The sequence below is a fragment of the Diceros bicornis genome, chromosome 2 (genome assembly GCF_020826845.1).
Source record: "Diceros bicornis minor isolate mBicDic1 chromosome 2, mDicBic1.mat.cur, whole genome shotgun sequence".
Classification (NCBI taxonomy): domain Eukaryota; kingdom Metazoa; phylum Chordata; class Mammalia; order Perissodactyla; family Rhinocerotidae; genus Diceros; species Diceros bicornis.
In genome coordinates this window covers 17,469,700-17,485,425 of record NC_080741.1, presented here as the reverse complement: position 1 = coordinate 17,485,425, position 15,726 = coordinate 17,469,700, and the positions used below count along the sequence as shown (strand labels likewise).

Here is a 15,726-nt window from a genome sequence, read left to right as displayed (position 1 = left end):
TTAGTGAGTCTGGCTAAGGGTTTGTCAATTTTGTTTATCTTCTCAAAGAACCAGCTCTTTGTTTCATTGATCCTTTCTACTGGTTTTTTAATTTCAAGTGCATTTATTTCTGCTCTGATTTTTATTATTTCCCTCCTTCTGCTGACTTTAGGCTTTGTTTGTTCTTCTTTTTCTAATTCTGTTAGGTGTAGTTTGAGATTGGTTATTTGGGCTTTTTCTTGTTTGTTAAGGTGGGCCTGTATTGCTATGAGTTTCCCTCTCAGGACCACTTTTGCTGCATCCCATATGAGTTGGTACAGTGTATTTTCATTTTCATTTGTCTCCAGATATGCTTTGATTTCTCCTTTAATTTCATCAATGATCCATTGGTGGTTTAGTAGCATGTTGTTGAGTCTCCACAGCTTTGTCATTTTCCTGGTTTATTTCCTTGTAGTTGATTTCTAACTTCATGGCTTTATGGTCTGAAAAGATGCTTGTTATGATTTCAATCTTATTAAATTTATATAACCATGCCTTGTTTCCCAACATATGGTCTGTTCTTGAGAATGTTTCATGCGTGCTTGAGAAGAACGTGTAATCTGCTGTGTTTGGATGGAGTGCTCTGTATACATCTATTAAGTCCATCTCATCGAGTTTTTCATTTAGTTCCATTATTTCCTTATTTATTTTCTGTCTGGATGATCCATCCATTGATGAGAATGGGGTGTTAAGATCCCCTACTATTATTGTGTTGTTGTTAATATCTCCTTTTAGGTTTGTTAATAGTTGCTTTATGTACCTTGGTGCTCCTGTATTGGGTACATATATATTTAAAAGTGATATGTCTTCTTGGTGGAGTGTCCTTTTTCTCATTATATAATGCCCCTCTTTGTCTCTCATTACCTGTTTTATCTTGAAGTCAGCTTTGTCTGATATAAGTATGGCAACACCTGCTTTCTTTTGTTTGCCATTAGCTTGGAGTATTATCTTCCATCCTTTCACTCTGAGCCTGTGTTTGTCTTTAGAGCTGAGATTGTTTCCTGGAGGCAGCATATTATTGGGTCTTGTTTTTTAATCCATCCCACCACTCTGTGTCTTTTGATTGGAGAGTTCAGTCCATTTACATTTGGGGTAATTATTGATATATGGGGGCTTGATGTTGTTATTTTATCACTCTTTTTCCGGTTCTTTTGCATTTCTTTTGTTTCTCGTCTCATGTGTTTCAGACTACCAATGCAGTTTGGTAGTTCTGTATGGGGGTTCTCTTAGTTTTCTCTTTCTTTATTGTGTGTGATTCTGTTCTGATTATTTGGTTAGTGGTTACCATGAGGTTTGTATAAAAAATATCGTGGATGTGATAGTCCATTTTTTGATGGCCTCTTATTCCCTTAGACTAAGTTGATTCGATCCCTTTCCTCTTCCCCTTCTATGTTATTGTTGTCACATCTTATTCCTTCTTGTGTTGTGAGTTTGTGTTTAACACGATGAGGTTATATTTATGTTTGGTGCTTACCTTCCCTTGATCTTTGGTTTTATAATTAAGTGTTTGCTAATCTATTTTGATAGAGGACTGCAATTTTTCTGGTTTTGTGGACCTATTTTCCTCCTCGTTCAAAACTTTGAATCCCCTTTCTCTTTTTTTCCTCAGGGATGAGGGCCTTCTTGAGCATTTCTTGTAGTGGGGGTCTTGTGGCAATCAACTCCCTTAGCTTTTGTTTATCTGGAATAGTTATTATTTCTCCATCATATCTGAAGGATATTTTTGCTGGATAGAGTATTCTTGGCTGAAAGTTTTTGTCCCTTAGAATTTTGAATATGTCGTTCCACTCTCTCCTAGCCTGTAAATTTTCTGCCGAGAAATCAGCTGAGAACCTGATAGGAAATCCTTTGTATGTTATTTTTTTGTCTAGCTGCCCTTAATATTTTTTCTTTGTCATTGACTTTTGCCAGCTTTACTACTATATGCCTTGGAGAGGGTCTTTTCATGTTGATATACTTAGGAGATCTATTGATTTCATTCACTGATATTTCCAGCTCCTTCCCCAGGTTTGGGAAGGTCTCATATATTATTTCTTTGAACAAGTTCTCTGCTCCTTTTCCCCTCTCTTCTCCCTCTGGAATACCTATAATCCTTATGTTGGATTTCCTAATTGAGTCAGATATTTCTTGGAGAGTTTCTTCATTTCTTTTTAGTCTTAGTTCTCTTTCCTCCTCCATCTGGAGGACTTCTGCATTGCTGTCCTCAATATTGCTATTTCTTTCCTCCATATTGTCAGCTCTGGTGCTTAAGGCTTCCAGATTTGTCTTTATCTCCTCTATTGTGTTTTTCATCTCTAAGATTTCTGATTGGTTTTTTTTTATATACTTTCAATCTCTTTTGTGAAGAAACTCCTGATTTCACTGAATTGTCTGTCTGTGTTTTCTTGTATTTCATTAAGCTTTTTTATGATGGCTATTTTGAATTTTCTGTCATTAAGGTTATACATTTCTGTGCTTTCCAGGTTGACTTCTGGGTGCTTGTCATTTTCCTTTTGGTCTGGAGATTTAATATATTTTTGCATGGTGTCTGTTGGTGTTGGCTTACCTTTCCTCATAGTGAAAATATATGGTCGCAGTTTCCTCTTGCTGCCGCTGTGTGGGGGTCAAGGGCTGTGTATTCTGGCCCACCTCAATCCATGGGCACTCTTGTCGGCCCCTGGCTGATCTGAGGTGTGGCTGAGTGGAGGCTGCTGGGAGTGAAGCATAGAAACAGCCAGAGCTGGAGCACAGCTAGGCCGAAGCAGCTGGGGCTCGGGTGCCAGTGGGTTGAATCAGCTGCAGCTGAAGTGCCACTGGGCCAAAGAAGCTGGAACTGGAGTGCCGCTGGGCCAAAGAAGCTGGAACTGGAGTGCACTGGGCCAAAGAAGCTGGAACTGGAGTGTGTTGGGCCAAAGAAGCTGGAACTGGAGTGTGGTGGGCCAAAGAAGGGAGAGCTGGAGTGCCACTGGGCCAAAAAAGCTGGAACTGGAGTGTGGTGGGCCAAAGTTTCTGGCACCGAGTCAGCTGGAGCCTGCGCACAGACCAAGCCAAAGCAGCTCCTTCCACTTACTCTGGAGATTCCAGCACCTCAGTCCTCAGGTGTATGGCTGCCTGGGTGCCTCAGACGTCCCCTGTGTTGTGTGAATAGCTTCTGTTGGAATATGAATGTCCTTTTTGTTGTGTCTTAGAGGGGGAGAGTTCAGTGGGAGAAGCTCACTCTGCCATGATGCTGACATCTAAACCCCCTTTTCTTAAGGAAACAAAGCAATCTGGGCTGCACTGGTGCACAGAAACAAGCGCACAGCCCTCCAAGTTACAGGTGTCCTATTGACAAAGGTCTTGTGTGAATCCCCAGCAAGGCGCAGGCAGCTCTTCTTTCCCACTCACCCCCTGGCATCGTAATGAAACTCTCCCAGCTGAGATGGGGCTGGGCACTCTCTGACCTAATTTTCCTTCCTACCTCTCCTTTTCTTCCACCTATTCCCCCTTGCTTGTCTTTGCCTCCCCTGAATCTCGCCTCTTAGTCGCCACAAGAAGATGTTTCTTGTGGTCCTCATCTTATAATGATGGATCCCCAAAATGATGCACATCCTGCCTGATCAGTCCCCCTCCATGCACACACGTTTGCTGTCTGCCTCCTCCAGCAGGAATAGTGCTTCCCAAAGTCTTCTGCCCCCCACCCCCTGCTCTCTGCTCTGTTCCTTTAGCAAGGTGACTAGCTAAGGGCAGATCTTCCACAAACATTTGTTGAATCAGGGGCTCATAACTGTGGTGATAGGAATGACCATAATTGTATATCAAGAGAAAGACAACCCCTGAGTTTTGAAATAATATTAAACCAACGGACTGTGTTATCCTCCTCAAAATTGCTTGAAAGTGCAGATATGTGCTTGGTTAGGCTATCGCAGTATTTAATCATTAATTTTTGAAACTGTAAAGCTTTTAGGCAGGTGTGTGGTCTCCAGGCTGCCAGAGTCCCCACCATTCTCCACTACTGTTACTTCCAGTGCTTTCCGTACTCAGGTGGCTTTTCTGGGCTGAGGCCATCTGCCTTTCCTTCCCTTGGCCTAAATATTCTGTTAGAATCTACCCAGAAGCGCCATGCATCTCCTCTAATTAAAACTGTTTTTTTTTTCCATAATTTTCTTACTTATTTTTCTATGTTAAATTTATAGTAAAATAACAGTGTTCTTAACTTCTATTTCTTGTAAATGGTGTCTGATACAAGATGAGTTAAAAAGGCTTTATGGACTAGCCAGGCACTTTAACCATTATTTAAAGCATTAATTCTATGAAAAAATATAGCACAAGTGTGCTTACAGGTTACAATCTAAAAATTTAATAAATGAATCTAGGAATGCTGCTTCTTTGTAAATTAGGGAATGCTCATACAGAGACTTTATTAAAATATTAACTTATGGAATCTAAATATAAGGAGATTCATCCATTTTTCAATTATAGGTAAAATATATTTTACAGATATAATTATTCACCCATTATACAAAACAGAAATAATCTGTGCAAAAACACATTCTTCCTTTTGGTTCTAGGATTTATTTGCCTACTTTGGGACTCAACTTATGTTCTGACCTTGAATTCTAAAAGTTCCTGCAAAGAAAACTTGTTTTTCAAAAGAGAGTGGGTAAGCAGAGGTAGAGAGGAATTAACATTATTTAACTCTCTTTAATGCTAGGTACATTTTCGTATTTGAGTTTATTAAATTATGACGACCTATGGTAGTTGTCGTGGGAAGTGTGTTTCTTTTTTATAAATCCCTTATACAGATGAGCAAGTGGAGGCTCTGAGGGATTGCATAACTTGCCAGTGGTCCCTTAGCCAGGAACCAGCAGAGCCCGGAATTGGACGCAGGACTGTGTGATCACTGCCCAGATCAGTGCTCACTGCCCTGGGGAGAATGGAGTCACACCCGCTCTCAGGACCTCTCTTGCCAGCCTTTGTCTGAACTTCTTTCCCTAAAGTCTGCTCCCCTCCGTTTCCTCGCTTGTGGCCGTCTTAGCATCTAAAGACTTCAGGACACCCAGTTCTGCCTTCTTCCCTCAGAAATCTCAGAGGAAGGCAGTTTCTAAATCTCTCTGCCACTTGTGGCTATGAGGATGATTGTTTATGCTGTTAACTTATTAAATGTAAAGCGAGGAGGCTTTTAAGTGCTGGAAAGAAAGTGAAAATACCTTGTTCCTCTTAGAGTGATACATTAAGAAAATTACAGTGTGGCAGGGCACCAATGAATGCACAAGAGTCACCACTATCCCCTCCCCCACTTTCCAGGGAAGGAGCCAGCACAGGCCTGGGATTTCTCTGTGATTTTCAGCTCTGGACTGAATGGGGCCAAGCAATGTTGGGAGATTTACAAAGGAAAGGGCCAAGCGCTTCTCACAGGAGACAAGGAAGAGATATGGAAAGAAGAAAGGGAAAGAGGAGAAAGAAATGGAGGGAGACACTTTACTGAGTGAGCTAGGAAGGTAGACTGGTAAGCCACATTCTAGGATACTTAGATGTGCCATTCAGGGTTTTCCTTATGGTGTTTTATTTGTTGAGTCTTCGGCAAAGATTTTAATTGTTTTTTTTTTTTCTCTCTACTGAGAATTTTCTTTTGAATGTGCTGATATGGGTCAGCAAGTGGCCCGTTTTTATATGGGTTACAACAGAAATCTTTAAGAATGTTATCAGATCATCTAGACGACATTTACCCCAGTGGGTTCCATGGAACTTGAATCCCAGGGCATGCTCCACAAAATAGGGCTTCTTGGTGAGAAAACATAGCATTCTATATCCCATTTTTGGAAATTCTGAGAAATTCTGTAATAAAAATGAAATTAACTTTTTAAATTCACATGTTCAAAATATCTGGCCACAGAACACTTTTGTAAGTAACAAGTGTTAATAACTCTAAGATCATGAACTCCATGGCACTCTCTTGGGTTATGCTAGTCTAGAACATTCCATTTTACAAATTACCTTCAATCCAAGTAGCTGAAACCCTATACCTCACTTCAACCCAGCAAAGGAGTGAGGAAACTTTCCCAGCAAAGGAAATAGTCCTGCTTTCTTATCTTAGTACTGTGGATATTTTTCAAATGGTTTATATGTATATCATCACTATCATTTCTTTCACTGTCATCCCAGGCAACTTTTTTAACCTCTCCATGTCCCAATTTCCTCCTTAGCAAAATGGAGATAATAATAGCTACCCCATAGAGTAATGCATGGAAAGCACTTGACAAGAATGTTAACAGATGGTGACTACTGCTATTATTAAAGAATACTCTGCGCTTTCCAGGAGGGAACGATATATTTGGGAAGATGAGCTCTGTATAAGTAGAAGCCATTATAAGGGTACTTCTATTACAGCGACGATCACATTGTGTTATTTATTTGTTTATTTATTTATTTTGTGAGGAAGATCAGCCCTGAGCTAACATCCGATGCCAATCCTCCTCTTTTTGTTGAGGAAGACTAGCTCTGGGCTAACATCCATGCCCATCTTCCTCTACTTTATATGGGATGCTGCCACAGCATCGCTTGACAAGCAGTGCGTCGGTGCGCGCCTGGGGATCCGAACCGGTGAACCCCTGGCCACCACAGCAGAGCACACACACAACCGCTACACCACTGGGCCAGCCCCCATGTTGTGTTATAATTAATTAAACTCCCTGGATCAGGTTATCAGAAGGATCACAGTAAATGTTTGTGAATGAATTAGTGAGGTATGTAAGAAAGCCAAGTGAGTTGACCGTGCAGAAAGTTTTACCTGGTCTCAAAGGAGGATGAGCCAGAGAAGGTTTCATGGGGACAAGAAGAGTCAGGAGCTAAGATGGTGAGGAAAAGCCTCAGGGAAGTAGGGCAGGCAGAAGTGATATTTTGAGAATCAGCAGGGAAGGGACCAGATGTTTGGAGTAGAAGCTCTCTGTAGATAAGGCATGGTGAAAGCCTGAAGGGTGGCCTGGAGCCACTTTTCTGGGCCTGGCTCTTCACAGGCTGACCACACAGGGAACTAAGAAAAAGTGCCCCATATCTGAGGGCACCTCTAGTGGGCATCAGGCTGTACCAGGCATTCCCAACCTTCCCCACTGCCATGTGCATGATAGATGACACCAAGTGCATGACACATTCCCCGGTGCACTGCCTGCAAAGCCATTCTCTTTTTGCTCCACCCCCCAAAGCATTTCAAAATGCAATTAAGGGAGAATGATGTTATTAAGCCAGTAACCTTGAAATAACTTTAATTTCTTTTTAGGGAATCACTCATGAATTTCAGTCCTTTACCATCATTCATAACAAGTGCTTGTTAACACAGCTCACAGCGTCCCTCATGTGTGTTGCACATGGCATTTAAGAACCATGGGTCCAGTCCATTGTCAACCAGGACCCCTTGCCATCCGAGGACATTAGGTGAAATTCTTTCAGTGAGTAGCTCAGGGTAAGGCCCTGGCTGTTAACCAGGTGGAAGAGGGAGAGAATAACCATTTATAGAGCACTTATGTCCCAGACACCGAGTTACACATTAGATTCATTTTCTCAATTAAATCTCTTGACACACCTGAAGGGAAGGAATCGTTATTCATATTGCTCAAGTGAGAAAGGCCATTGGTACAAGAAAAGTATATTTCACTAAGGATGTTTGAAGAATTGGAAGTGTTAAATAGGGGTCTCCTCAATCTGAAATGCTCACTTTGTGCAAGGGAGTATCACAATGTCCTTTTTAGGGGGCGCAGAATCTTTGATTTTCCAGTTCCAGGGAAGGGCCTTTGACTACTGCTCTTCCATTAATTCTCAGATGGTCTCTTTGTGTTCCAGCCTGCCCTGCAGGGATGTTCAAGGCCAGCCAGGAAGCTGAGGGCTGCTCCCACTGCCCCTCCAACAGCCGATCCCCTTCAGAGGCGTCTCCCATCTGCACCTGCCGGACCGGCTATTACCGAGCGGATTTTGACCCACCGGAAGTGGCATGCACTAGTAAGTGTCTAGTAAGGGCTCTGGGCTGGAGAGTTTGGTTCCTTGACAGTGCAAATGGTGGGGCTGGGGCTGGAGCAGGAGAGACCTCATTCTCTGATTGCAGTACAAAGCCAAAATGCTGGCTGTGGTGCTGAAACGGACAGCTCCAGTGCTGGGCGTGCGGGGTCTCTCTTTCTGCTTAGTAGTACAGGGTCAAGACTGTTCTTTCTTACTCCCTTCTCCCAGATGGGAGAGTCTTCCTCCTACTGACACAAGACAGTTTCTTCCCACCTGGTGGTAAAAATGCCAACTTGGAAAGCTCACTGATCGCAAAATCAAGATTCACTAGGATATTGCAGCAATTCCTAGTAACTTCCAGTCACCTCCTCCAAGAAGCCCTCTTGAGCCTGACAGCTGAGAGTATTCTCTTTCTTCATTGAGCTTCCTGTGTCTCTGTGAGCAAGCTGTCCTCAGATGTTCATAATTTTACTGATTGCCCAGTTATTCTGTACTTACCCTCTCAGTTACCACATGAAGGTCCTTGTGTGCCAGGACTGTGTATTCATCTCCCGGTGTCCCTTCCAGTGCCCATTATTGTGCAGCATCTATGCCCCCGCCAAATGACAAGACCAGGGGCCTGGCTGCAGCGTGCGTCTCTGAGGCAGAAGTCTAGGGGCTCCATCACTCTCCCATTCTCTGCTGTAGAGGGAAGGGCAGTCATCCTACCAAAAGTATGTTGGAGGGGCTCTCCATTCCCAGAGTAGGATGGGGGAAGGGAAGAATTTCCTCCCAGGCTTTTCCTGCATAATTATGGGGAGGCAGGAAGCACTGCCCTCCCTGCACAGCACTTTAGAGAACTTGCTCCTACTCCCCTAAGGGGAGTTTCAGGGTTGCAGCCCTGAAACAAGGATGATTGCTCTTTTCAATATTCCCTTTGTATTTGGAAATCAATGCTCCAGGTTAGCCTCTAATTATACTAGAGCTTTCTTCTGCGTTGGATGCTGTTTCCTGACTCCCTGTGAGCAGGGACCTTCCCTTCACCTCCTTGGACCAAATCCCTTCCTCCCACCCCTAGGATAGCACAGAGGGAACGTTTCATACATACTTGCAGTTTGATGGACAGAAAAAATGACTGAGCTCTGAGTAGAAGAATTTCTTAATTCTGGCCTTGTGGTGTCTGTAACCTTTGCTGAGTAAAGAAGAGGAAGGAAAGTGTCTTCTAGATCAAGGTCCTGAGGTCGATCAATGCTTATAGATCTGAACCGATGAAAAGCTCGCCCTCTTGTAAACTGGTTTTCCCCAGACCTCCCTCTCTAGTGGGTTGATATGAACATAAATGATTCCATTTCTGCAGACTACCATCCCTGTCTTTCTGTTGTGGTATCTCCTTTACTGATTCCTGAGGTTCCCCTGTGGGTCTCTGTGAGCCTGAGAAGCACTATTTAATGTACTTCTTTAGAAGCTGCTTAAGGCTGAATCACCGCTGCCTGGATGTCCAGTCCAAGGACCAGTCTCCATGATTGCCAAAGCACATGCCAGAATCTCACAGCTTCCCTCCTGAAAACATTCCCCTCCACTTCTGCTCATGAACCCTCTCCCACTGGCCAGGCTCCCTCTGCAGATCAACCATGCAAATAGAAGTCGGGGCCTCCCACTTCCCACTTCAGCAGACACTCCCTGTAAATCCATCCAGCCCCAGGATAAGGTCACTTACAGAGAAGGTAAACTAACGACCACATGCTCAGAATGCCGATGTGGGGCTGTCCTCCTTGCTATGTGGCACCTCTCCCATCTATCTCTCAAGGCTTGTCTTCCAACCATTTGACTTGATGTATATGAACCAACAGGACTGATTCTTGAAATAAATAGGAACCTCCCAAAACCTCCAGTCTGCACATGGTAGACCCTCTCTCTGCTCTGCCTGCACAGATCCTGAGTCCACCTCACCAAAACGAGACCACACAGGCTTTCCTCTCCTGTCTCTGGGCCAGCTGGCTCTGGGGTTAGACACACCTTCCTCACCCCTGTAGTCCCACCATAATCTCCCCACCTCACCCAGAGTAAACCTAGACGTGCCTGTGTGTATTACTACCCCGTGTGTAGCCCTGTGCTCTTATGCCCCAAGACGTAGAATGCTAGAGTCAGACCAGAAATCAGTAAATGAAAACCACACTCGTCTGTGGTGGTCAGGCCTGAGAGCGACTCCTAGATGCCTTGTCCAGCCCCCGCCTCGCCAAGCACGTGGTGAGGGGCCCCAGAGGCCAGGCTGGGCAGCAGCACAGTGCTAGGCAGAACAAGTGTAAATAAACCTATTATTTTATTGAAGCTCATTATATATTTGATTTATTGTGTGCCAGGGAAGTACTGTATGAAAAAGTCAATTTGTTGGCTTTTATAATCTCATTAGGGTTTCCTTTTAAAGCATTCTAATTGGAGGTGCCATCTGTTCTCTTAAAAAGGCATCACACATCCCCACAGTAAATAATTTTCAGATACAAGGAGCATATCTGGAGCTGTTGAGGCCAGGCAAAGCCCCATACCATGGCCGTGGGGGTCCTGGCTGGTTCTGCCGGTGGAGCAAGGCAGGTGGGCACAGGCCCAGCCCAGCTTGAGAGAGGGTGGGTGGGGCTGGGAGGGCACAGGAGCATGTCACTTTGCAAATGCAGTCCTCCATCCATCCAATCAGGAAACAATTACAGCCTGGTGGGGCACAGGGAGGACCCAGGCAAAGGGGAGCTGTCTTTCTAAACTGTACAGGACAGTGGGCATCTACTGTGTCCAGGTCCTGTGGGCATGAGGGCAAGGGGACAATGTTGGGAATGTCTAAGAGCCTAGGCCTCGACGTCTGGAAGGGCCTCAGGTTTGGCCTGTTGCCGTTGTCTTCAAATGAGATTAAATCAACAGTCACACTCTTTCACTGACAATATTGAAAATTTTATAAAGAATCTTACGATTTAAAATGTGCTTTTTCACGAGGCTGAAATACCTATAATCCACTAAAACTTAATATTTTTAATGAATCCTGTTAATCTCTTGGGAATAAAACATATATATTTATTGTATTTTTATAATGTTAAAAGTGTTAATTTATTCTAAAGTAACCTAAAATTTAGAATGCATGACAACTTTTATAGCCCTGGGTAGGCATTTCTTTATTTTCTTTTTAATCTCCTGGGAGAGCCTGGGATCCCTTTGATGTCTGAGAGGCCTTGGCAGCCCTGTGTGTCCAGCCTTGTTCTTGACAAGGTTCATGGACCCCGCAGGGGTTTGGGTCCACCCCGAGGCAGCGTCAGAGGGGCTTGTGGGGCTCCAAGTGAAGGCGGAGGAGGGTGGATAGTGAGCTCTGTGTCTGAGTGTGATGATGCTGCTATTGCTAGTCTGTGGACACCCAGCTCCCTTCTTCCTCTTTTTCATCCTCCTCGCACCTCTGCCAGACCTGGAGTTCTGGATCTGCTGCATACACACCTGGCTGACAGCCCCCTTGCCCAGCCGTAGTCCAATCCCTGCTCGTATTCAAGAAGAGGCCTTCCCCCTGCAGGCTCTGGAAGGGGAGAAGAGAAGACTGAGGGCTGATATAAGGGTTTAGGATGTATGCTGCAGCATGTCGGGGCTGCCCTCAAAGACAGAGGGACAACCTAAGCCATGGATGGGATGAGGTGGGAGCTTGGGGGATAACTAGAAGCAGGTTACAGGTGACCCCCACCCCTCCCTGCTAATAAAACCCTCTGAATGAATCCAGACTAATGGACGGTGGAGACTACCCTTATTATGGAGATACCAAAGGGCCAGTGGCAGCAGGGGAAAGGGAGAGAGGTGAAGGGTAAGGCGCAGCCCCACCAGCCCAGAGGGGTTGTGAAGGTTGTTGAGCTTTGGGCTTACTAAGCTTCAGCTGAGGAAGATGCCACCTTCCTCCTCCTGCTGCCTCCCTGGGCCACTGCCCAGAGGCCCTGAGGCTCCCTGGGGAGTCCTGGCATCCCCAAATGGCCCCAGTCCTGGGTGGGTCCTGGGAAAGCTGATTGAATCATCAATTGCGTGTAGCGATTGGAAGGTGGGCTTTGGCGCTTCACGGACAGAAGTCTGAATCTTTGTCTCTTACCTTCTTTGTGACTTTGGGCTAATTTCTTCACTTTCTTGCCTTCTGTCATTTTATTCTCACAACCTCGTAGTGATTTATGTCTTTCTGGGTTGTTATGAGGATTAAGTAAAATAGTACTATGGAATCTTTGGCACAGCGCCTGGTTCATAGTAAACGCTCAGTCAATGTTAGAACTTGCTTTGGTTACATCCCTGGAAAGTGTGAAGATTGCAGCAGATATGGAAGCTTCCAGCATGATAGGATGTTGGAGATCTAAAAATAAAAGTGACGTCCTCAGGAGGAGTCCAGGCGACGCCGCCCTTGAGCATCATGGCAGCATCCATCGTGTGGCCCCAGACCACACGGTCACCTTGGCCTGGAGATCCTGATAAGCACAACTGAGAAGGTGACGGCCACTGTGACCTGATGTGCCGTGCGGGAGAAAGGCGGTGCAGACCAAGCATCCGAGAACTCCAGATGCTGCCAAGCCCTCTCCTCCTGGACTGAGAGGGCCTGAGAAGCTGAGCAGGAGCAGTGGCCAACAAGACTGGCTTTCAGTTCTCAGGGAGCAGGGCTAGGTGACTCCTCAGGGTCAGACATACTTCTTTCCACAGGAGGGTCTGATGACACAGGAAGTGTGACAGGGTGAGCCAGAGAGAGGCAGCTGCCAGGAGGGCGTGAGGAAGAGCATGGCAATGTGAAACGAAGCCCGGAAAAGCATGTCCTCCGTTTTAAATAAGTCCTGGTTTACTGGGGGACGAAATGGAAAGGAGGAATTTATGGAGCAGGTGAAAACAGATAATTATGCCTTATAAAATTGCTGTCTGTGAAAAACTATGCAGAAGGACTGGTGTAAAAATAATTACCTTTTTACATTTCTGACCACAAAAACCCTTTTTCTGTCACCCACATGAGAGAAACTTTGGTGGATCACAGAGACAAGCTAGTGCTTGTCTTGTGTCTGTATTTCTTCTTCAAATGCAGTGGGTTTCTCTCTGCAGTTTTGTTCATATAAACGGAATGAAGACGGGGCTCCAGAGGTCATTGTCTTGTCTCCTGGGCCCTCGTGCTATCCCCTCACATGAGGGGCACAATGCTGGCCAGTCCTCTGGGGTCTCCCGGAGACCACCCCTTACCTCCCTCCTGATTCACACAGCTGAGCGCCAAGGCAGGGACTTTGGGTGTGGATCCCAATGGGGTGACCTGGGGCATGTGACAGCCTCTGTGGACAGGAGCTGCTCAGAACTGGGCATGATGGCAGTCAAATTAGGAGGTTGTGAGAATTAAATGACAGAATGTCAGTGAAGCCCCAGGATGAAAACTCACGTCTGTCTGCCTCCAATGCCACGACCTCACACATAGTGGGAGCTAAAATTTGGTAGCTCTCAGGAGGATGTTGCGGACCCTCGACACAAGATGGTGACTTGCTGTTACTCTCCCTCTTGGCTCTACCTCCCACAGAGATGCATAATTCTTCCCTCTCCCTTCTCTTCATACTCCAGTCTCTCTCCCTTAAGCTCACGTTTCATCCTTTAAGGGGCTGCCAGCTCTTCCCCTCTTTTATCTGAACTGTCCCAGGGCAGCAAGGTGGCCCCTGTGGTGCAGGGATGCTGCTCCTTGGATGGGCTGCCCGGGAGTGTGACATTGCCCAGACCCTGGTCTTCCCTGGCAGGCTGTGTGGAATGGAGAAGAGGGCACCAGGGCCCAGAGAGTGGGGAGAATGGATGACAGGAAAAGAAGGAAGTCCTCTGCGGCCATGCCTCCGGGGCATGGTGAGAAGTCTGTTTGGACATGAGCTCATAAGACTTCTCGCATGGGTCTCGGGCACAGGGCCTGCTGGGTCATGCCCCAGAAGATCGCCAGTGGTGGGTTTTTCTTTACAGCGGTGGTTTTTACATGCAGTCCCTAGACAAGCAGCCTCAACATCACCTGGGAACTTGGAAATACATTCTCAGCCCCTCCCTAGACCTACTGCATGAGAAACTCTGGGGGTGGGGGGTGGGGATGGGGAGGTAGCAATCTGAGTTTTAACAAGCTCTCCAGGTGATTCTGAAGCCGCTAAAGTTTGAGAACATTGCTTTAGAATTAGGTCATGTTTCTCTGTCCTCTGCTTTATGACCCCTAGGGAGACAGGCCATCCAGCGAATTCCTGCAGACTGGAACCACAGGGCATGCTCTCCTCATCCAGTGTGCTAGGCTGGAGGGAGAGAGAGAGAGATTGAAAGGCTGTGAAGACTTGCATGGGGAAGGGGAGGGGTGTGTGTAGCGTGAGTGTGAGTGTGTGTGTGCAACTGTGTTTGTTCGTTTCAAGGGAAGATCTCACTCATTAGAACAACCTCACCTGCCCTGACTGGGTTTCCAGTTCCTTCTCCCTCTTGGGTGGTTGGAGCAGTGTGGGGACCTCCAACGTACAGCGTTAGCTGGAGCTGGGAGCTGTGATGGGGGAGAGAAGAGCCTGGAGATCAAGGAGCATGGCCTGACTTAGCTGGAGTAGGCTCAGGGAGGGCTGAGGGAGAAACTGAGGCAGAAGCAAAGTGACTGGTGGGGATCACCCAAGCTCAGACAGTGGATCAGGTGGGCAGGGAATATAAATGGGAGGTGGGTGCCACCCTCAGATGGTCCTCCATCCCAGCAGGAAACAGGCCAAGAGGAAGCCTCTGGGGCTGCCACTGCAGGGAGGGGCCCTTTGGGCCAATAGGGCAGAAAGGCCCCCTTATTCCACCTGGGACAGGAATCCAGTATTGTAAATTGGGGACTCCTTGCTCATCTACATGCCTGCACTTTGCAGGTGAGCTTAAATACTTTTCAAAAGTAGATCTTTTCACAACTGTTTACCTCTGTTAATCTAGTGGTTGCAACATATTAAGAGCAGCTGCTTTACTCAAGCTTAGCCCTACCCATCGCTGACCAGGGCAGGGCTGCAGCAAATGAGGCCCGGTGTCCTTATCTAGAGGTGAGGAGCTGCTTAAATTTTACCCTGACACATGATCTATGTAGCACATAAAAATCTGTCATTTGTGTTTTTGATGGGGAGGTAGTCTGTGTTTTGCTTGGGGTGAGATTCAGACAGGCTGTTTCACTGCAAGCCCGGATTTGGATGGTTTATACACCTGGATGCAGAATTGAGGCAGTGTGACTACAAGCTGAAAGCTATTTATAACTGTCACTGCTGTTTCAGGAAGGGTCAGCATTGCCGGTGTAAACGTGCCTTCACACTTCTACAGCCGACAATTTCTTTTCACAGTTCTTTGACCCGAGTGGGTCTAACCCTTCAGGGGCCTCATACAGCTCGACGTGTTAAGCTCCTGGCCAGGCGTGGGCGCTGGCGTTTCTGTTTCAGCATTTCGTCGTAAGAGCACTGTGAGTCACAGGTTGTTAACATTCAGAGCAGCCTCCCACGTCCTGCCACCCAAACTCCTCCCCGTTGTCAGCCTTGTCTCTCCAACAAGCCTGAGAGATGGTCGTTCCTCTTTTATTTTTCTGGACGTTTGTGATGACAGACAGCTGATATGTTTTGCAGGGTGGCCCCATTCCATTGCTAGGCAGCCATCATCCATCACTGAAGGAGAGATCTTCTGGACTTTGGGCTGGGCCCTGCCTTCCTCCCCTCCTTACCATTGGTCAACCATCGAGGACCAGTGTTCTGCAGGCCGGTGGTTCCAATGTTTGAGGACAACATTCTCATCCTTCCTTAATCACCTACT

General features: G+C 46.2%; 1 protein-coding gene across 1 annotated transcript in view; it reads left to right on the top strand.

The window, feature by feature from the left end:
- Nucleotides 1-7,823: 7,823 nt before the first annotated feature.
- EPHB1 (EPH receptor B1) overlaps nt 7,824-15,726 on the top strand; it is a 137,303-nt gene continuing 129,400 nt past the window's right edge. The window contains exon 1 of the mRNA XM_058550348.1: nt 7,824-7,968. Within this exon, the coding sequence (XP_058406331.1) occupies nt 7,827-7,968 (142 nt within the window). The 5' untranslated portion in view covers nt 7,824-7,826. The remainder of the gene's footprint in view (nt 7,969-15,726) is intronic.